Source organism: Pangasianodon hypophthalmus, chromosome 7 (assembly GCF_027358585.1).
Source record: "Pangasianodon hypophthalmus isolate fPanHyp1 chromosome 7, fPanHyp1.pri, whole genome shotgun sequence".
Taxonomy (NCBI): domain Eukaryota; kingdom Metazoa; phylum Chordata; class Actinopteri; order Siluriformes; family Pangasiidae; genus Pangasianodon; species Pangasianodon hypophthalmus.
The window spans coordinates 30,429,970-30,451,715 of NC_069716.1; the positions used below are offsets into that span (position 1 = coordinate 30,429,970).

At 36.9% G+C, this 21,746-nt stretch overlaps 1 protein-coding gene and 1 long non-coding RNA gene across 3 annotated transcripts in view; one reads left to right on the forward strand and one right to left on the reverse strand.

The window, feature by feature from the left end:
• The window catches only part of LOC113524735 (anoctamin-1), a 60,519-nt gene extending 53,750 nt beyond the window's left edge, over positions 1–6,769 (forward strand). For both annotated transcript variants that reach the window (XM_034305835.2, XM_053235383.1), the window contains exons 22-25: positions 657–709; positions 2,328–2,512; positions 2,736–2,841; positions 3,617–6,769. In XM_034305835.2, the coding sequence (XP_034161726.2) occupies positions 657–709; positions 2,328–2,512; positions 2,736–2,841; positions 3,617–3,847 (575 nt within the window). In that variant the 3' untranslated portion in view covers positions 3,848–6,769. The remainder of the gene's footprint in view (positions 1–656; positions 710–2,327; positions 2,513–2,735; positions 2,842–3,616) is intronic.
• Positions 6,770–18,651: 11,882 nt separating this feature from the next.
• LOC128318623 (uncharacterized) lies at positions 18,652–20,922 on the reverse strand. The gene is made up of 3 exons (XR_008302026.1): positions 20,240–20,922; positions 19,407–19,514; positions 18,652–19,262 (listed from the first exon to the last, which is right to left on the reverse strand). It is a non-coding gene; the product is annotated as an uncharacterized LOC128318623 (long non-coding RNA).
• Positions 20,923–21,746: the final 824 nt, after the last annotated feature.

The window sequence follows — 21,746 nt, forward strand, 5'->3', positions numbered from 1 at the left end:
GTTACAACACAGCAGGGATGCAGACTTCTCAGGGAAACAAATGCCAAGCAACTAAGGAGAGAAAACATAGAATGTAAGTAGAAACTAATCGGGGAAATACAACTTAAGTGAGTACAAACACAGGAAATCAGCCAGACAACAAAAGTTGTTGTTCAAAATCATGAGTGAGGGTGCCCTCTGGTGGTCTGGGGTGAGATTGTCAATGGTGGACATGACAATTTACACAGTGTGCCAGCAGATGTTTTAATTATTTATTATTCAGTTGTCAGCACCAGTAGCTTAGTAATGAATTGAAATTGAAAAGAGAATAAATATCTGGTGCGACTATTTGCCAACCCACCTTGTCTTCTTTACAGCCTCCTGATGTTAAATGGCATCTAACTGCAGCAGCACGAGGATTTTAAAAGTCCAATAGCAGATTTTTAGCTACAAAGCAAACCTGGTTACATCATTTTCTCCAACATGATTATCCGTACCAGTAGCGCATTAAGCTAATCATAATATCACACTGAGCTATCATCACAGCTCTAGTATTTATATATGAAAAATACTGCTATACTGGCGTATCAGAAATACACAAGACAGAAAAATACAGCTCTAGTAGATATCATTTGCTAAAAGAGGGTTTTTATAACTGTACTACTTTTTGGTTTCAGGTATCTGGTACAACATTCTCAGAGGTGTGGCAAAAATCGCAGTTATTATCAATGTAAGCATTCTTCAAGTTTCTTCAATTAAATCTGTTTTGGTTTCTTCAAATAAACATAGTTCCCCCCCAAAATCTAAGTTGATAATATAATATAGATTTTATATACAGTATATTTAACACTTTTGATTGGACACTTTACAACTTTATTTCTGTACATACGACAACTTTTGTTAATATTAATATTCTTCACCTTCTTGTTCTTTTTATTATTATTATTATTATTGTTGTTGTTGTTGTTGTTTTGTATTCACGGTGAGGAACATAGCCGCTGTCATTTTCCTTCATTCATAACCCTGTGTGTTTTTACAGATGAGCACATTTTACAGGCTAGTAAAAACCATTTTTGCTTTTTTTTTCCTCTCGTGAGTCATTTCAGAATAAAACACCAAACTTGGTCAGTTAGAATCTGACTGTGTGTCTGGAACATTTTATTTACTATAATATAAGGTATTTTATCACCAGTGAAGGTGTTCACTCTCTCTTTTTTCTTACCATGCTCAATTTTATGACATGCTGAACTTGGTATTTAGATTATTTTATCTGCAGTAACGTTATCTTTTATTTATACATTTTCTACATGAGCCAGAACTCCGGGATTTAGTTCTATTTTTGGCTGAGTGTCATGCTGCCCAACTTTCCTACTTTAATAATCCAAGTACTTTGTTCCAAAAACTGCTTTGCATTATTATTTTTTGGGGGGGGGGGGGTGTTAATCTTTTTTGGGGGGGGATTAACGCTAACTTTTTAATCATTTTATTTTTGTAGTATAAAGCAGTTATTATCTGAATATGAAATTCTATCTTTCAGGATTTATTTCTGAAAAGAAAAGCACTGAGAGTAAAAACTATATATTACAATAATCTTAAAAAAACAGGATCTGTAATTAATCTGCACATTACATCTGTTTGTTACCACGACGATCATTCGCTTATTTACAAAACTAATTTTAAGACTCCTTTCATTGCATTTTAATGCTTTCGATGGCTTTGATAGCTTTGATTATCTCTAAATGTTTGATAGGATTTATTTAAAATATGCTTAATGTCCCAAGAGTCAAAATTTTAATATTTGTTAATAATTATAATAAGTTAGTTAACTGATTATTTTTGTATTTTTACCATTACATGTTCTTTAATTCAGTGTTTGTACTTTACATAAATAGTTATACCATGAATAAAACATTAATTGTAATCATATTTCTTTTGTAATTGTACATTAATTTTGTTACACAAATAGTAAAACACTTTGAGATGGATTTTAATGAAAACCTGAAATCAAAACTAAAGTGAATCAATTAAATGCGGCCTTAATAAGAGTTGTGCCTAAAATAATAAACCCTTAAATATATCAACTTATAATAACAGATTAATGTGGACATGACATCCATTTAAAGACAACATGAAACAGAAATAATAAAGCATTTTGTTCCTAACTGTGACATAAACATGACATGATAAAATGATGGATCAATATTTTTATGTCCTTCTGCACATGCATACTGATGTGGTCAAAATCAGGTGTTTAGATCAGGAGTCAGGAAAAAGTCTTTGGATTTTAATGTAAAATTCTACAGATGTGGTCTATTAACAGTGATTCATATGTTTTGCATGTCTCTCAGGCCTTTGTCATCTCCTTCACCTCTGACTTCATCCCCCGGCTTGTGTATCAGTACATGTACAGTGCTGACGGCTCCATGCACGGCTTCGTTAATCACACGCTCTCACACTTCAATGTCAGTCACTTCCAGAATGGCACAGGGCCTGTCAACTCGCTCTATGCTGGCTTTCAGGGGGAAATCTGCAGGTAACCGGGGAATTAGTTACACCTACTCTCACTTACTCAGGCTTCTTCAGACTCATTCGTACTCTCTTCAGACATACTCAGGTTCATTCAGGCTCATTCATACTTATTCATATTTATTAAGGCTTATTAATATTAATCCAGTTTATGAGATGTTAAGCTTAATAACTGTTAATTAACACCAAAAATGTGAGTAAGTGATGAGTACAGAGGTGTGTGTGTGTAGGTATAAAGACTACAGAGAACCTCCATGGTCGTCGACTCCATATCAGGTCTCTAAAGAGTTTTGGGCTGTTTTAGCTGCCAGACTTGCCTTCGTCATCGTCTTTCAGGTCAGTGTGTGTGTGTGTGTGTGTGTGTGTGTGTGTGTGTGTGTGGGTGTGTTTCAGAGACCACAAACACACCATTTAGATACATGTGGATATTTCTTTATCTTAACATACTTTTTGTTTTCATATATGTGTAAACTCCAGAATTATTGGCACCTTTCATGAAAAAAATATGTAAAATAAATGATGTATGTAATGACATTTTAATTGTCTTCAGTTCAGACCTATTTTCATGGCAAATTGTCTCTTGCAACCGTTACTGTGTTGGTCTGGATGTATGTTTGTGTGTGTAAGATAGTGAATCCAATTCCTAGTTATGTGGATTGAAACCTATTTATAACATTCCTGATTGTGTTTAAAGGTAGTGTTTTATTTTATGATAATGCAATTTTATAATGTGTGTGACCTCATGTTGGATCAAAAGCAAGAACAAAAATTTTTTTTATCCACTTTAGGAAATTATTTTCCCCAAGGATAACAGTTTGCATGAATGGTAAATCTTCTGTAAGGGTGGTAATAATTTTGGTGTATATGATTATTTTGGGAGAAACTACTATTTTAAATGTCGTTTTTCTAATAGGTTGAGAGATAAATTTTAAACTTTTTGTATGATTTGTTTATTTTAACAGGGTGCCAATAATTATGAAGCTGCTTTTAAAGTCTGCATTGGATTTGGAATTGTGTTATTTAATAACAGTCATCGTACAGACAATGTTCTGAGAAATATGGAGAAATATAAGATGTTGACCCTCTTTCTCTCACACACTCACGTGTGCAGAACGTGGTGATGCTGATGAGCGACGTTGTGGACTGGATCATCCCAGACATCCCTAAAGACATCAGCATTCAGATCCACAAGGAGAAGATCCTGATGGTGGATCTGTTCATGAAGGAGGAGAAGGGGAAGAACTTGACCATTGGAGATGACAAAGCAAAAGAAAACAACTTGAAACACAGTCCTGTCCTCCACCCAAGACCGCTCACACACACTCAGAGCAACTGCTACTAACGTCTGTGTGTGTCTGTGTGTGCATGTGTGTGCGCGTGCAGGGGTGAGTTTGTGTGTGTGTGTGTGTGCGCGTCTTTCTCATGACATTCCACAGATTACTCTTTTGTCTTTGGAGGATTTTGTTATTTATAAATTACATTAATGAAATTAATAACCATCCAATCACATTTTATCACAATCACCATGTGATTTTCCCTTTAATTAGTGACATGAATTGATAATTGGTAGTTGGTAATTATTTTGCTACAAGACAGAGCAACACATGTTCATTTTTGTTTTTAAAGCGTACTTGTCCACTTCAGCTTGGTTGAAGCCCCTTGTCGGCCATCTAAAGAGTCATTAAGCATTCTTGATGAGGGATCAGGGCAACATCAATGTAGAGTTTAGGAGCTGTACTACAGAAACATCCTTATATTTCAGTTATTCATCTTCAGTAACTGCTTTATCTTGAACAGGGATGTGGTTGGTGAGAAATGTGAGAAAACATCCTTAAGTCTTAAATTAAAAGTTGACAAGTAAAAAAGGAAATTGACATTACAGAAGGAAATCATGTTCTAGTATAAGAATTAGAACCACTTATTTCTCTTGAGGCTTACCAAGCAACTGCTGAGGTTCACATAAACAATGTAAACACATTAAAGATACAGTTTCAAAAAAACTTGCTTTTGTGATGCAGATCTGGCAACCCTAACCATAGCGCATACATCACAATCATGTTTCTCACTTTTCACATGAAACAGATTTAACAAAATAAACTTTTGATAATTGTTTAAAAGTTACAGCTGCCAAAGCTGACATTTATAATATAAATAGAATATCAATTTAATTAACACTTTTATATCAAGATGTTTATTCTGTAGACAAGTGTTTTCATTACAGTAAAACTAATAAAAAAATATATTAATCCTCTTTTCAGTGTTCAGTGTTCGACTGACAAACTTCTGAATAGAGTGAAGTTGCATTTACTAAACGAAATGTTATTCTGTAATAGCTAAAGTTCAAAGGTTGTCATGGTTACTAAAGAGATAAGATTTCAGAGTTGTTTCCAGATGTTCCTGTCATACAGCTCACAAAGTACAAATTTATCCTCCAAAAAAGGAGTGAACATATTTAAAGTTGGGGTCAGATTTGGGGTTTATTTCACATGATGCCACTGTACTCAGCTAGTGAGTTAACCATGTTAGCAGAAGTCGGCAAGGGTGAGTTAAAAACGCGATTAAAGAACAGAGTTGGGTTGTGTGGAAGAGAGATACTCCTGGACTGAAATACACTTTTCAGACAATTTTTAAGAAAATATAGTTAAAAATCTAAATATTCCAAAGATTTATGTTGATTTATAAAATCCAAATCTCAACAGGTCAAATTAAATCTTGTATAAATAACAAAGTCCTCACTCCAGATTGAACTAAAGCCAGACTGCGAGTCCATCAACACTGTGGACCATGAAACAACTCATTTCTCTGTTTATTTCTACATAATCAGAGATTTTTAATATTTAATCACACAGCTGTTCACATCTGCTTTACAAATGTTTTGGAGTTTTTAAATGTTGACCTTTTTTTGAGACTTTAATGGAGCTTCTGCTTGTTTTCAGCTTTTAATTGAATCCTTTTCTCAAAAGATCGTTTTTTTTTACTAAGCTGAATGGACAAACACAGAAACACAAGTAAAAGTGAGGTGTGTTAAATATTTAGCTAATATAATGATCCAGAGGTGTAATAAGTACCAATTGTATGAGTTTCAAACCAGAAATATTCAGCCAAGAATAAATGTCCACAATGTCCCTTTATCCCAATAATAGAGACATGATTATTTTTTAAAACTTGCTTTTTAAACTTCTACAGTAGAACCACAATGTATGAGCACTGTGTAAATGTTCATGCTTAAATCACATATTTCATATAAACAATAATTTTGTATTACAAATTAAATACGCACTTATATATTCTTCTAGATCACTTCTAAAGGACAAATCCACCAGTGTGAATTTTGGCAGCTACTGTGAATTTTTTTTAGATCTAAAACATTTTATTACAATATGACTATTCAAAAAGGTTGCTAGTTTTAGGTATGGAGTGTGACAGCATGTTTCTGCAACCACAAACTTCACTTTTAGCATGCATACTTAGAGGTGAAATGTGTGTAGCCATATCTAAATTAAGTCTGTCCTGTAATCGCCTTTGACTGCACAAAGATCAGGTGGACAAGTCTCACCGTTGTCCAAATGATTGTTTCTGACATGTTTGCCTTGTTTGTGTTTGTGTAGAAAGAATTAATCATTATTTATGTATATTTTTGTTGCTGGAAAGGTCAGTAACAAATGTTTTTTATTTTAAAATTCATCAACAAAATTAACACTGAAGTCCACCTTTAGACTTTAGGCCACACCCTTACCTGAGACTGATGCTGGTAAAGGGACAGTGTGGATCTTTTATTTTTGCCTAAACTTTTAATTCAACAGTAATCATTTATTTATAATTTTATCTATACATTTCTTGCATCAAAAACATTTCAGCAGCTAAGACAATCCTGAAATGTTCACATCTGTCCAGTGCAGTAAAATCACACTCTTACACACTTTGACTTGTTAAAATGAGGTTTTCATCCACTTCAGCAAACTGCCTCAGGAGCTCCAAGGATCAATGAGGAGTTATGATAAAGTTTCTTTTTTCTTTTCCTTCTTTTTTAAAAGGAGATTTATGTTTACATTTATGTGTCTATACTGGATCTGAAATAATAATAACATTTTTTCCTCTGATTGCCTTATCAGAAAAACTCAGTGTACGTTAGGGCTCTTTTCTAGTACAGTACATTTCATAAGATCATATTGCAATATAATGAGAATCTTGTAATTATAGAATTCTATAATAGACATGCATTAGAGACATTTTTAACAAAATTACAAATAAAGCCTAAAATTAAGCTGTGGTCTTGTGGACTGTATGTTAAGCCAGACTGTCAATATGAATGGGATGTTTTACTGTAAACCCTTCAGCTGTTGTAGCCACTATAATGGCCATCACGATTCATCCTATTGCTGAAATTAAAGGTAAAGTCCAGTGAATGATAGAGACAAATGAGTAACCAGTTAGTCATGATGCTGCACTACATGTAAGGTTCTTTCATTGGTGAAAAAATGTTCATCCTATTGTGTAGAATTTGTGTAAGTATAAAGCAAATAATTTTTAAATTCATTTCTATTTAAAATATTTTATGGCCATGAATTTACAAAAATAAAACACATAAAACACACATTACACTCAGACCAGAATAATAATAATATAATCTGTATGAGTCCAAACAACAATTTAACAAGGTATTTCAGTATATACATGAAAATAGTTAACGAATAAATTCCAAAATAAATAAATAAATAAATTGGACCTGGACAGAAGTGGACATGGTTGAATGTGAAGGTTTCACGATTAGGGAACCTGTGCAGTGTAAAGGTGTGAGAAAGTGCAGAGGCTCTCTAAAGGAGGAAGCACTTTTCTGTGTAAATTTATACAATGTTCCATCTCTGTGTCGCTCCACTTCCTCTAGCTGATGAAACACTAAACATACGAGTGTCTTTAGAAGCCCTGCAGTCTTTTAACCTTACTGAGCAAATTATCTTTTTTATTTAGTCTGCTTTTGTCATTTTTCGGACGGGAGAGTGTATTTATAATAACAGTACAGTTCAACTTCACCAACTTCCAGTCTTAATGACTCCTTTGTTCAGTTCTCTCCATTATGGCCGATCTGTCAGGATGGGTTTCATGAGAAATTATTTGTTCTGTGTTCCTTTTGCTCATTTTGCTGTGATTGACCTTTATTAGTGTTAAAGGAACAATGAAATACCCATAATGTTCCTGACACTTCAAATGTAGTCAATCAGGTAGACATGCTTCTTTAGTTTTGCACTGGAACTATGAGCCTAATGCCGCTAACAAGTAATGGAAGTTTATAGCCTCTAGTTTAGCATGGTGCATTGTGTGTGTAACTCCGCCGACAGTGACATTTCCTCAGTTGGAGTTGTGGAGTTATTCCAAGTCTCAGACAGACTTGCTGGTGTGTGGCTGCTGTTGCTCTGTGTGACACACTGATATACAATATATACAAAATCATGGAAAAAAGGACAAAGTCAAAGAGAGAAAACCACTCACAGCTCAGTTACAAAGCCTCAGCAAAAACTTCACTGGTCCCATGCACAGGATGCACATTAGTGCTTGATGCACTAATGTCAAGCATTCATGCATTTTTATTCTTTATTATATATATACCTGAGCCTATTCTGTAATGTCAATTTGTACATACATTTTTTTTTTTTATCAGTAAATAGAATTAAATTCACATTTCATTATTACATTTCATTAAATCCACATTTCAGGAAGAAAATGTTACAACTGATAAAATAAAATATTTAATATTAAATATTTAAAATATATATATATATATATATATATATATATATATAAATCAAAAATATAGTTTTAAAAGTGCTACAGATTTTTTGACCCATTAACAGTTATTGACCTGTCATTGCTGTGTATGAATAGGACTGATTCCTGTCGGTGCACATGTGCAATGCATATTTTCATGTTACCTTTGTTTTGGAGCTTAGATGATTTTAGAATTTGCCTTGTAAGAGCAGTTATTACTGTCACCCTATCCATAAAATTAGCCATACACCTCTAACGTTAAACCTATGTTTAAATGTAATCATAAACATAATTTATTAACTTATAACCTTAACTTATTTCTTTGTTCAATTTTAACAAGTTCAGTACAATTTTGCATGAATATGCATAATGAAAATTAATTAGGATGGTAGCTCACAGAAGAGCGGGTGATAATTCAATAGCAAAATCCCATGGCAACATCCACAGCCTAGGATAACTATTGTGAACATTCCTAAAAATAGATACCAGAAAATTCACTTGTCAGGTTTTCTAGTTATTATCATCATTTGTATATAGTTGTTTTCTCACAATTATATTTAGTAATGTCCCAGAATCCTAAGAATCTTCATTTTTAATTTCAGTCTTAACTAGCTAGCTAGCCATAGTACACTGTACATTTTGACTGCAGGCTGCTGTCATGTAGGACGTTTTTTCTGTCTTGCTTTTGTATTAACGTATCACAGCAATTCATTCAGCCAATTGTACATGAACTCCAACTGGTATAGCTACATATAAAAATATGGACATTAGGCATTTCGTAAACATCCACCCTGCCTACACTGGATGTTACAGCTCTCTCTCTCTCTCTCTCTCTCTGTTTATAATACCATGTGTTTTTTAGTAGAATATATTCATGAGCAATGTCAATGGTTTAGATATGCACTGTTTATTATGAACAAATTTAAATTTTGTGAATACTGTGTAATCCAGCCATGTAGCAGTGTGATTGCCACTATCAATTTTATTTGTTTAGCTAACCTAGAAAAGTTGTGTATGTGTCTCTACTTCCATGTGTTATCTAATGAAATACTCTAGATGCTTTATCAAGATGGTTTGTTGTATGGTCTTATAATAGAATTGGCACTTAATATTGTCTTCTGTTACTATTACACATTATCACTGAACAATAAATTGATAACACTATAAAATTACATTATGTTCTATTGGCCTAGCCCTCCGGGCTCAAATGTCAAGCTCTGCCAATCAGTAGACTGCAGGGAATAATGGGTATAAAATTTTAATCATCTGAACATTCGTATTAACTGGTCATGGTCATCTCCTGTAAGAGTCACTATTAACTCACCATAATGGTGAAGAGCATCCCCGGTAAATACTTGGCCTGGTCGTCTAACTAATAAGCTCTTTTGTTTGGGAGTTGTGTGTTCCTGTTAGTGATGTGATTCCTGTGTGTCCTCCCAGTTAAAGGTCATTTGCTAGGAAGAAGGGTTTATACTCACCTTGTATGTCATCAGACTCTGCTTGGGAAACCTTCCAGTGTTAACAAAGAGCCACTTGGGTAGAGAGGTGAGTTTCTAATTACTGCCTACACAGTGAATGATTAAAATTATTATAACAGTAAAAATCAGTTGAACTTTAAACTACTGCAGCAACTTTAGGAGCATACAACTATATGCTTGTTCTTACAAGTAAAACCTGTAAAACAGAAAAAAGGGTGGGTACAGTTCAACCTGCAGCTGGCTGCCTTCGATGAAGGTGTATAATGTTTAAGGAATCAAAACAAGCTAAAAATCTACCAACTCAAAGCCCATAAACAATCCCAAAACAATATATAAACAATCCCTAATCTGGGGCAAATAGGAACAATGGCAGTGCTTAATGACTGCTGGCCCGTGCACTTTCCTCGGTTCCTCATTCAACCATGCATTCTGAGGGATTGGGACGGTGAGCCATTCTGTCAGGAAAACGTTTTTTTTATTTATTGGCATAATTCAATTCAATTTTATTTGTATAGCGCTTTTAACAATGGACATTGTCACAAAGCATCTTTACAGAAATAAATGGATTCACAAAAATATATTGTAAATATTTGAATTTATCACTGTGAATTTATCCCTAATGAGTGAGCCAGTGGCGACGGTGGTGAGGAAAAACTCCCCGAGATGATATGAGGAAGAAACCTTGAGAGGAACCAGGCTCAAAAGGGAACCCATCCTCATCTGGGTGCAACAGTGCGATTATTAATAAATCCCTTCTATTATTGTGTACTATATGGACAAATAGTGCAATTGTGCAACCAATAAATTGGACAGCATGATTTTATGTTGTTTATTATTTTATTTGTGATTGCCTCCTAGATTTTTTCAGTACATGAAGTATAGTAGTATAGAAGTGTGTACGAATAGTGTATCAGTGCAAAATAGTCTATAACAGCATTTCATGTTGCAAGCCATGTTCAATTACAAACTTCATTAACACAAATCATTGCACTACTGACCACTGCACTGTACCATCATGGCTACTGCTAATTCTCATAGACTGTACAATACACTCATAATTTTGCACATACAGCTACAGTTACACATACTGACATTCTCATGCTGTCTTCTGTCTGTCCTGTACATATTGCTCATCTGTACTTTGCAGATTGCACACACTGTAGAATTGTGTATATATATATATATATATATATATATATATATATATATATATATGTTCATCTTTGCAGAGCTATCTTTACATATACACAACATATTTTATATTTTATTTTCACTTAAATTGATCATATTTTAAAACTTTTCCCATGCACCTAACCCTAACCCTTTGTTTCAATTTATTTTGTGTAAATGGAGCTTTCAGCTGACTAAAATATAAGATGATATTATTCCACTGTTCTCCTATGACCAAGGATGGAAATAGGTGCAGCTGAAGGTTAAATGTTTTAAATTTATAAATTGTTTTAAATTTATGACTTAATTATCTGACTCCCATACATTTATAATAATGGTTAACCTAATCATCTGACTTCAATTTTCTAGGTTAACATAACTGATTCCAAAGAATTAGTTAGTGCTAGGAGTGTAATATCTCAGTGTTCAAACTGCATTTAATCTAAATGTGATTCGTACTAAGCTTTCATTATAAAGTGACATTTCTGCTTCAGAGGCTTTTATACAGCTTATTTATTAAACAATTATTCTGTTAGCTCTGAGGTTTCTATCAATGTGCAAGTCTAGGCCTTCATGACCGGAGTACCAAATGAGAAAGACACAATGTATTTTATGGAATGGTGGACCCCAGCCAGGTAGTGCACCCTAAGGTGTTGTATGTTAATTAGGTTCCTGAGATTGAGTCTGTGGAACAAAGACAAAAGTGTAGACCAGGTGGTCCCAGTATATATATGTGAGGGTGTAGGTGTGTGTGTATGTGTGTGTGGGAAGAACAATCACACACTGCAATATATAAAACCTTATACTTATGATTTCACGACATTGTTCACCGTTGCTGATTTATTCCACATGGTCTCTCTGACTCACATTCTTGATAATATTAATCTGACCAGTCCAACGTCATCTTACTGCCACAATTTATAACCCTACTACAGAACAATTGATGAGTCAAATTCCTTGTAAGAGAAATCTTACTTGGCCAGAAAAATTCTTTCCATTTCTGATTTGGAATTGCTGTTAAATGTCTATGGCTCCCCCTACTGTTTGCTCAGTAGTTTGCAGCCTTGGTTAAATAAAGTACTGCCTCTGGTGACTAAAGGATCATTAAAAATCCCTGTAAAGTACAGTAATATTGCATGGTAGCATTTGTATGCATAAATAACACTTAATAGAGACCAACATATTAAAATTAGGGTTTTCACAAGGATTTAGGTTTAGGGTCAGGGTAGGTTTAGGGGTTAGGTATAGGTGAATATACTATGATTCCCCCATCACCAGATTATTGTGTGGTTGAATATTTGCCATATTTAAGGCATGGTCACTTTATTATAAGTAAAGTTTTATTAGGAAAAGCATCTCCAAACAAGCATGCTAGGGACACAAATAATTAACAAAAAAATTAAAAATAAATAAATAAATATATAAATATGTGTGTATGTATATATGTATAACCCTAACCCCTAACCTGCAGTTTTCGGACTGTGATGCGGGGGGTCATTGTAAATTCAACAAAACTAACCCTAACCCAACCCTAACGCCTAACCCTAACCCTTGGCGGACACCAGCCTGTGCACTTCCCTTGGGTCCCTATTTAACCAGGGGATGATCTTGTGATGGGGAAAACCATTGTGCTTTTGCTAATATCTAACCTTAACCCTATCCTAATCCTAACTTTGACCCTGACCCTAATCCTTACCTTAGCCCTAAAATCTTGGCCCTATTCCTGGTACCTAACCCTAACCTTACCCTAACCCTGGAAGCTTGGTCCCTAACACTTATCACTTACACTCCTTTTTCTCACACCAGCATAGCCTTAGTTTCATCAAATGTTGTGAGAAAAGATGGATGGGTGGGCGGAAATATGTCCATATGGGTATATGGGGGTTGACTAGGTTAGGATTACGGTCATGATCCACCTGTATTTAGGATTACAGTTAAGGTAAGGGTTAGGGTTTAGGTGTAAGGCTGATGTTAGGGTTAGGGGTTAGGGGTTAGGGTTAGGGGTTAGGGTTAGGGTTAGGGTTTAGTGAATTTACAATGACCCCCCATCACAGTCCGAAAACTGCGTGGTTGTATAGGGAGCCTAACCCTAAAATGGTAAATGAGTAAATGAAATATATATATTTAAAAAACATAAAATATATAAATAAATAAAATAAAAAGAAAGGATGCTTTTTAAAATATGATTAAGAAAATAAAATCAATAAAGTTAAAATGAGAGAGCTGAATAAAAATACCCACTAAGTTCAAAAGGAACAGTGAACTGGAAAGGGACCAGGAGTCCCCATAAAGAAAATAATTCCAAATAGTAAAAAAAGAAAGACTAAGTACACATAGCATTTATTTTTTTCAAAAAAAGGGGGGGGGGGGGGAGGGGGGGAAAAGACAACATTATTTGAATAAAAAAAGGAACCTAAGGGACCGGATAGGGCGTGCAGTTTTTCCCAAGTCAGATCCACACCCAATATCCGGCTGAGTGATCAAAGCACAGGATCCCGGGTGAAAGCTCCATTCAATGTCTGCACACTCCCATGTCCACATACAGCTCATATTTACCTGTAAATGTATCCATCTCATGGGGCAGATTTGGGAGTTAAGTTTATATCCTTGGAGCCAGGGTACCCACTCCAGTAGAAGAGCAGGGAAACAAAAGAGGGTCAAGATAGAGAAGGGGGAAGATTAGGGTTAGGGTAGGAATAAGGCTTGGGGTTAGGGTAGGGGGTTAGCAGTTAGGGTTAGGTGTTAGAATTGGGGTTCAAGATGGGAGATTGAGGTTGGGGTAGGGAGGGGGAAGGGAAAAGGGTTAGAATTGGGCTTGAAGTGAAGGTCATGGTTCGAGTTAGGATTAGGGTTCAGGGTAGGAGGGAGAGATTAGGGTTAGGAGTTAGGGTTAAGTAGGGTTATGGGGTTGGGGTTAGGGTTGGGGTTCAGGGTAGGACGTTGGGGTTCGGGTTAGGATTAGGGTCAGGGTAGGAGGGTGGGGTTCGGGTTAGGGTTAGGTAGGGTTAAGGGTTAGGGTTCGGGTTTCGGGTAGGAGGTTGAGGTTGAGGTTAGGGTTAGGGTTCAGGGTAGGAGGCTGAGGTTAGGGTTAGGGTTAGGGTTAGGGTTAGGTTAGGGAAAGATCAAGTCCTCATATGTTGAGTGTATGCTCTTTAGTGCACAGGCTCACTTTGTTCTATTCTAGAGTTAAAAAGAACGAGGCCAGACCCGTTTTCTTATACAAATACAAAAAAAATTTTTTATATATAAAATATTGGATCCCTGGGTAAGGGTGATCCTTAAACAGTGCAAATTTAAAATCCCCAAATGGTAAATGAGTAAATGAGTAAATAAAAAATAAAAAATAAAAATTTAAAAAACATAAAATATATAAATAAATAAATAAAATAAAAAGAAAGGATGCTTTTTTTAAAATATGATTAAGAAAATAAAATCAATAAAGTTAAAATGAGAGAGCTAAATAAAAATAAAAATACCCACTAAGTTCAAAAGGAACAGTGACCTGGAAAGGGACCAGGAGTCCCCATAAAGAAAGTAAAAATGGAGGGGGGGGAAAAGACAACATTATTTAAATAAAACAAGGAACCTAAGGGACCGGATAGGGCGTGCAGTTTTTCCCAAGTCAGATCCACACCCCATATCCGGCTGAGTGATCAAAGCACAGGATCCCGGGTGAAAGCTCCATTCAATGTCTGCACACTCCCATGTCCACATACAGCTCACATTTACCTGTAAATGTATCCATCTCATGGGGCAGATTTGGGAGTTAAGTTTATATCCTTGGAGCCAGGGTACCCACTCCAGTAGAAGAGCAGGGAAACAAAAGAGGGTCAAGATAGAGAAGGGGGAAGATTAGGGTTAGGGTAGGAATAAGGCTTGGGGTTAGGGTAGGGGGTTAGCAGTTAGGGTTAAGTGTTAGAATTGGGGTTCAAGATGGGAGATTGAGGTTGGGGTAGGGAGGGGGAAGGGAAAAGGGTTAGAATTGGGCTTGAAGTGAAGGTCATGGTTCGGGTTAGGATTAGGGTTCAGGGTAGGAGGGAGAGATTAGGGTTAGGAGTTAGGGTTAAGTAGGGTTATGGGGTTGGGGTTCGGGTTCGGGTTCCTGGTAGGAGGTTGAGGTTGAGGTTAGGGTTAGGGTTCATGGTAGGAGGCTGAGGTTAGGGTAAGGGTCAGGGTTAGGGTTAGGGTCAGGGTAGGAGGTTGAGGTTAGGGTTAGGGGTTAGGGTTAGGGTAGAAGGTTGAGGTTAGGGTTAGGGGTTAGGGTTAGGGTTAGGGGTTAGGGGTTAGGGTTAGGGTAAGCGGATTAGGGTTAGAGTAGGAGGGTTGGGAGTTAGGGGTTAGGTTAGGGTTAGGGGTTAGGGTCAGGGTTAGGGTTAGGATCAGGGTAGAAGGTTGAGGTTAGGGTTAGGGTTAGGGTCAGGGTAGAAGGTTGAGGTTAGGGTTAGGGTTAGGGTTAGGGTTAGGGTTAGGGTCAGGGTAGAAGGTTGAGGTTAGGGTTAGGGTTAGGGTTAGGGTCAGGGTAGAAGGTTGAGGTTAGGGTTAGGGTCAGGGTAGAAGGTTGAGGTTAGGGTTAGGGTTAGGGTCAGGGTAGAAGGTTGAGGTTGGGGTTAGGGTTGGGGTTAGGGTTAGGGGGTTAGGGTTAGGGTGTTAGGGTTAGGGGGTTAGGGTTAGGGGGTTAGGGTTAGGGGGTTAGGGTTAGGGGGTTAGGGTTAGGGGGTTGAGGTTAGGATTCGAAATAAGGTTTTGGAGTTGAGGTTCCGGTCCAACCCAGGTGCGGAATGATGGTTGGGGTTGAGGTAAAAGCTCAGAAATTGTCTGGAAATAAAGTAAAGCATCACAATATTGTGGTTTTATAAAAAGTTATTCAATTTATTTTACTGGATCAAACCATGGCATTGACCGTCCCAGTGGAAGAAGTGCTGAAACCTAAAAAAAGTGCTGTAAGTGCTAGTAAAAGTGCTAACAATTGAGTCAAGTGAAAAGTGCTAATAATCAAAACAAGTGCTATATAAATACTTTAAACCATATTTACAAAGTGTGTATTTGTGCGTGCACAAATCCACCAAGTTGTGTTTAATCATCAAACCAAATCAAAACAAAACCAAACGCTCCACCGAGACGTCCATTATACAACGGATTGCTCCAGTATCAAGTGCTATTTTTACTCACAATAAATGTGACAGAATGGGTATAAAAAAGAACAAAGAAAAGAAAGGAGAAGAAGAAGAAGGAAAAGAAGAAGAAAAGAAGAAAAAAAAGAAGAACAAGGTAAAGAAAAAGAGCAGAGGACAAAAGAAAAACAACGGGGGAAAGAAGAGAATACTGTAAAAAGAAGAATGGGTTAGCCCTATTTCCTCTCTCTATATGGGTATCTCTGTTCCAAGTCTCCAAGTCTAAGATGTTCTCCTAGTATTGAAGCCATGAGGATGGTCTGTGTGCAGTTTACTTATCCAATATGCTTCTCTTCTTCTTCTCTGTTCCCTGTTCCATGCCCTATTGGCCTCCAAACCCGAGATCCTGAGCTTCTGTATCCAAACCCTTGCAAAATGGCATATTAAGTGTGTGTTGCGTGGTCTGTGTTGAATGGAGTAAATGTGTTGTTTCAGCCTTTGTTCCAGACTGTATTCAGTTTCTCCAATATATCTCTTATGGCAGTGTGTGCAAGTGATCATGTAAATGATATTCGTGGTCTTGAGGTTTGTTCCTTGTGGCACTAGGTGTCCCTTGTTTCCCATCTCCACTGACCTGAGCTGTTGAAAATGTGTTGCTAATATAGGAGGAATCACTCGTCGGTCTGATTTCAAACTGGCCCTGACCAGGAGATCCCGTAGATTTTTATTTCTTCTATAAGCTGATATTGGTTTGAATGACCGAAGTGGTGCGTATAGTTCTTGTGTTTTTTGGAATTGTTGTTTAAGCTTATTGTTGAGGATTTTGGATGTTTCTGAAAAAGTCGTGACTATGGGGATGACATCCTTGGGTTCCGGCACCAATCGTGTTGGGTTATTTCTGAGATCCTGCAACGTGTCTCTTTTAATGGCTCTCAAGAATCTCTTAGAATACCCTCGGGGTCTAAGGGCTTTGAATAGAGTTTGTGTTGCTTCATGGAAATGTTGATCAAATGAGCAAATTCTATGAAATCGAATGATTTGTGATTTGATTACCCCCTTGAAAGTATGTCTAGGATGATAACTTGTTTTAAATAGTAGAGAGTGGGAATCAGTGGGTTTGAAAAACACTTTAGTATGTAGTGTTTTGGAATTATTCTCCGTCGGGATGGCAAAAACTGTGGTGTCTAAAAAGTTAATGTTATCCGAATTAAGAGTTGCTTTGACTTTAATGTGTTTATGATGGGAATTGGCCAAATTCAAAAAGGTGTCAAAATGTTCCCTGTCATGGTGCCAGACCCCAAAGATGTCATCCAGATATCGATAATACACTGCGGGTAAGTGGGGACACTTTGGAAACAATGTTTCTTCCCACTCAGACATATAAATATTCGCGTAGGCTGGAGCAAATTTCTTCCCCATAGCGGTTCCTTGAACCTGTAAATATAATTGAGAATTAAATTCAAAGTCATTGCGGGTTAAATTTATTTCCAACAGCTGAAGAAGTTCTGCATCTGGCCGGCTTGAATCTGGATACCTGTTAAAACATTTCGTTATTGCCTGCAATCCTGCCTCTGTACTGATATTTGTGTAAAGGCTTTCCACATCCACAGTGAATAGGAAGGCCGAGTCTGGAATTGTCATGTTCTTGATTTTGTTTATAAAGTCATATGTATCTTTTAAGTAACTGGGATGAAGTTGTGAGACAGGATTGAGGAAATAATCAATGTATTGTGCCACATTGTAGGTCTCACTCCCACAATCCGACACAATCGGGCGTCCCTGTGGAACCTCGGAAGGGACTGTCCACGCCTGTGGGTCTTTATGAATTTTGGGCAATAGATAAAATTTCCGCTGCCTTGGTGGGTTTGGACCAATAAGGTAATTAAACTGTTTAGTGTTAATGAAGCCTTTCTGTTTTAAGTCCTGTAAAATGGATGTTACCAATGATTGTGTTTCCTGTTGTAATGAGTGTGGAAGTAAAGTGTAATGATTGGTATTGTTTAATTGTCTATTTGCTTCTAGTAAGTATTGTTGTTTGTCCATTATGACGATCGCTGAGCCTTTATCTGCCGGTTTAATTATTATATCTTTGTTGGTTTGTAATTCTTTGAGTGCTCTGCGTTCTGTGGCGGTTAAATTATCTGCTTGATTGTTGGAAAAATCTGAAAGAGAATTGATAATCATCCTGTTCTTTTTAATCAACTGCTTTATAGGTAAACTGGTCTGTTCGGTGCTCGGTTCCCATCTGGATTTTTCTGTAAACTGTAAGTGTTCTTTACATTTTGTGTATTGGAAGTGGTCTAAAATTTTAAGTTGTCTATTGTAAGCGTGGACATCCCTCCCCAGCTCCCCCAAGTCCGTACCGCATGGCGTCGGGATGAAGGTGAGACCCTTGCTGAGTAAATCCTCCTGCGGACTGTGAGACAAAACGTTTTGGATAGGTTAATGATGTTGGTGTGCTTTTCGTTGTCTGTTTTATTGCACTTCACCATTCCTAAAAGTTTAACTGATCCAACCAGTATGTAAACATTTGCGAAGCCGTTTCCGTGGTCCAGTGGATAGGGTCCCTCAGGTTCACCTTGAACCTAAGTGGGTGAAGATCCTGCAATGGATTACCATGTGCCAGTATATGAGTGTTCAGTTTTGTTAGAGTTTCTTGTTGTCGTCTAGGTAGGATATCCGAGTAGTTTAATAATGGGGTGTAGATCGTGGCATTGGGAAAAACCACTGCAGCAATTCTCCACAGCTCTTGCAACTGTTTTTTTGTTGTACTTTCGAATGTTTGTTCTCTATTATTGATTCCTAATGATAGGACGACTTTTTGAGTGTTTGGATTAGGGGTTAATTTTTGTAACACCTTGGCTATATGTAAAAAGTTGGCTCCAGGGTAACTATCCACCTGAACATTTTCGTCACTAAAATAGGGAATTCTGGACAGGTTGGAGTCCCCTATAAACAAAACTGGTTTCTTTACTTCCAGTGTCCAATCTGCAATCTTTCTAGTGGTGTTAGGATGTCTAGTAGGAACCCAATGGTTCCTCACTTCACAGGTTTTTATTTGGGGCTCCACCCTGTCCGGATGTTCCACATGCAGGGGAGTCAACGAGAAAGAGGAAGGGGAAAGGGAAAGGGAGGATTCAGATCGGGCTTTTCTCAAGGACATGGTCTTCCTTTCTGTAGACCCATTCATCACCTCCTTCCTCTCCTGCTTCCTATCCCCCTGGGTCGGCTCCCCCTGTGAATCAGCAATAGTAGGTTCTATTAGAACACTAACATTATTTAGGGTTGCTGTTCTGTGAATTGTGGATGGAGTGTTAGCTCTCTGTTCTTGCTGCTTAAGTGTATTCAAAGGAACTTCATGTATTAATACACTAACTACCTTGGTCTTATCGGAGTTGTTGTTTAAAGGCCGAGGTGTTCCATTGCTTTTCGATAAATGCATCTGTGGAGAACTTGCCACAAGGTTTGTGTCGTCTTTACTCGGACTCTGTTTGGAGGAAGAAGAGGAAGAGATTGAAGAAGACAATGAAGAAGAAAAAGAAGAGGCGGCAGTGGAAGAAGGATTAGAGGAGCTGTTTGATACTTGGATAGGCAAACATGCAGTTCCTCCATTTTCTGTTTCCACTAGATTCTGTTCCATTTGTGTTTTGGCCTTTTCTATTATGTCTTCCCTCAATTTGTGTTTGAATCTACCTTTGGCCCATTTACCTGCTATCTGCCATTCTGTTTCCTCCATTTTGTGGATTCGATTCAGTAGTTCTGCTTTCACTTGAACGTAATGGTCTTTGAGGATCTGCATATTTGCCTTCATCCAATTTTGTGTGTTTTCCGTAATTCTATGTAGAGTTTGTTGCTTGGGGCATGCCGGTTTGATAAACTGTGTAAGTTTGTGTGTTTGTTTAGACATGCCCTTTGGAAAAATTTGCGTATGTAGAGCTGTTGTCACAATGTCTTCATGGTGTGTGGCCTGTAAGAATTTAAAATACAACTTCCTCAAATGTCTATCTAAAAATTCCCTGGGTTTTGAGTTGTGTAGATGCTGGTCTGTGTGTAGTGTTTGTTCCACCCCATCTGTTTCCAAAGTCTCCAACACTGTGAATCTGTTTGTTAAGGGAATCATTGTGCCTGTAAAAAAACTCCTTTCGAGGAAAAAAAAGGTTAAAAGAAAGGAAAGATAAAAACCAAAAGGAGAAAAGTCTTCATTGGTCTTACCCCATGAGTATGCTGATAAGAATCCTTGGGAAAAGGATCCTGTAGCTGATTAACAACTCAGTTCCTTACCAGAAGGCCTAAGCGGCCTAGGAGTTCACCAAACAGGAAGTTTTGTAGGCCCCTCTGGCTTGGGTGTTGTACTCCAAAAAGAAGGGGGAATAAAACCGAAAAAAAAGGAGGGGGGAATAAAAACCCAAAAAAAAGGAAGGGTTTAAAAATGTGAGTACTCACAAAACGGTTTAAAAAGGATTTTTCTCCATTAAAAAATTTTTTTGTGTAAAACAGGACACAAAAATTGGCAATGTTTTCCCCGTCAAACAGTATCTTTTTGATGTGCAGTTCACGGTGCTTTTTGAGTTCGACGTCCTAACGTTTCGCAGGGAATCCTGCTTCTTCAGAGGACATACGCTTTTTGTTCCCATCCATATCCTTAAATAAGCTCTGGGGTGGGATCTAGGTTAAATTAGGGGTGGAGCTAAAATAAGGAGGTTCTGTATAATTGGTAACTATACCTGTCTGTCTCAAAACTGCCTATCTATTGGTTGTGAGTCTGAAGGAAGTGTGTGGCTTTATGGGTAATGACTTTACCTGGATAATGTAGTTTAAAACTGTTTTTGTAAACCTTGGTTCTCTTATTTTCCACCAGGTCTTCCCAGTAGTCTGTGTGGTGTAGTGGTATAGACAATAGTCTCCTACACCTAGCCTCCCTGGTTCAAGACCCACAGCAGGCAAGAGAAGAGAGCCAAGAATAAGAAGACTGCCATTGAACACAAATGTACTGGAAAAAGTGTGGGTATTAAAAAAATAAAAAACCTTAGAAATAAAGAATAGTAAGGAGAAAAAAAAAAAAAAAAAAAAGGGGGGGAAAGGATAAAAATGGAATAATAAAAAAAGGTGATAAAACCAAATAGGATAAAGATTAAGAGATTAAAACAATAAAAGTAAAATAATTAAAATATAACTAAATATGTAAGGTGTGTACTAAGAATATGGTCTGTTCCTCTCTTTTGTTTGTAGTGGCACAGGCTAGGTTAGGTTAGGGAAAGATCAAGTCCTCATATGTTGAGTGTATGCTCTTTAGTGCACAGGCTCACTTTGTTCTATTCTAGAGTTAAAAAGAACGAGGCCAGACCCGTTTTCTTATACAAATACAAAAAAAATTTTTTATATATAAATTGGATCCCTGGGTAAGGGTGATCCTTAAACAGTGCAAATTTAAAATCCCCAAATGGTAAATGAGTAAATAAAAAATAAAAAATATAAATTTAAAAAACATAAAATATATAAATAAATAAAATAAAAAGAAAGGATGCTTTTTTAAAATATGATTAAGAAAATAAAATCAATAAAGTTAAAATGAGAGAGCTAAATAAAAATACCCACTAAGTTCAAAAGGAACAGTGACCTGGAAAGGGACCAGGAGTCCCCATAAAGAAAGTAAAAATGGAGGGGGGGGAAAAAGACAACATTATTTAAATAAAACAAGGAACCTAAGGGACCGGATAGG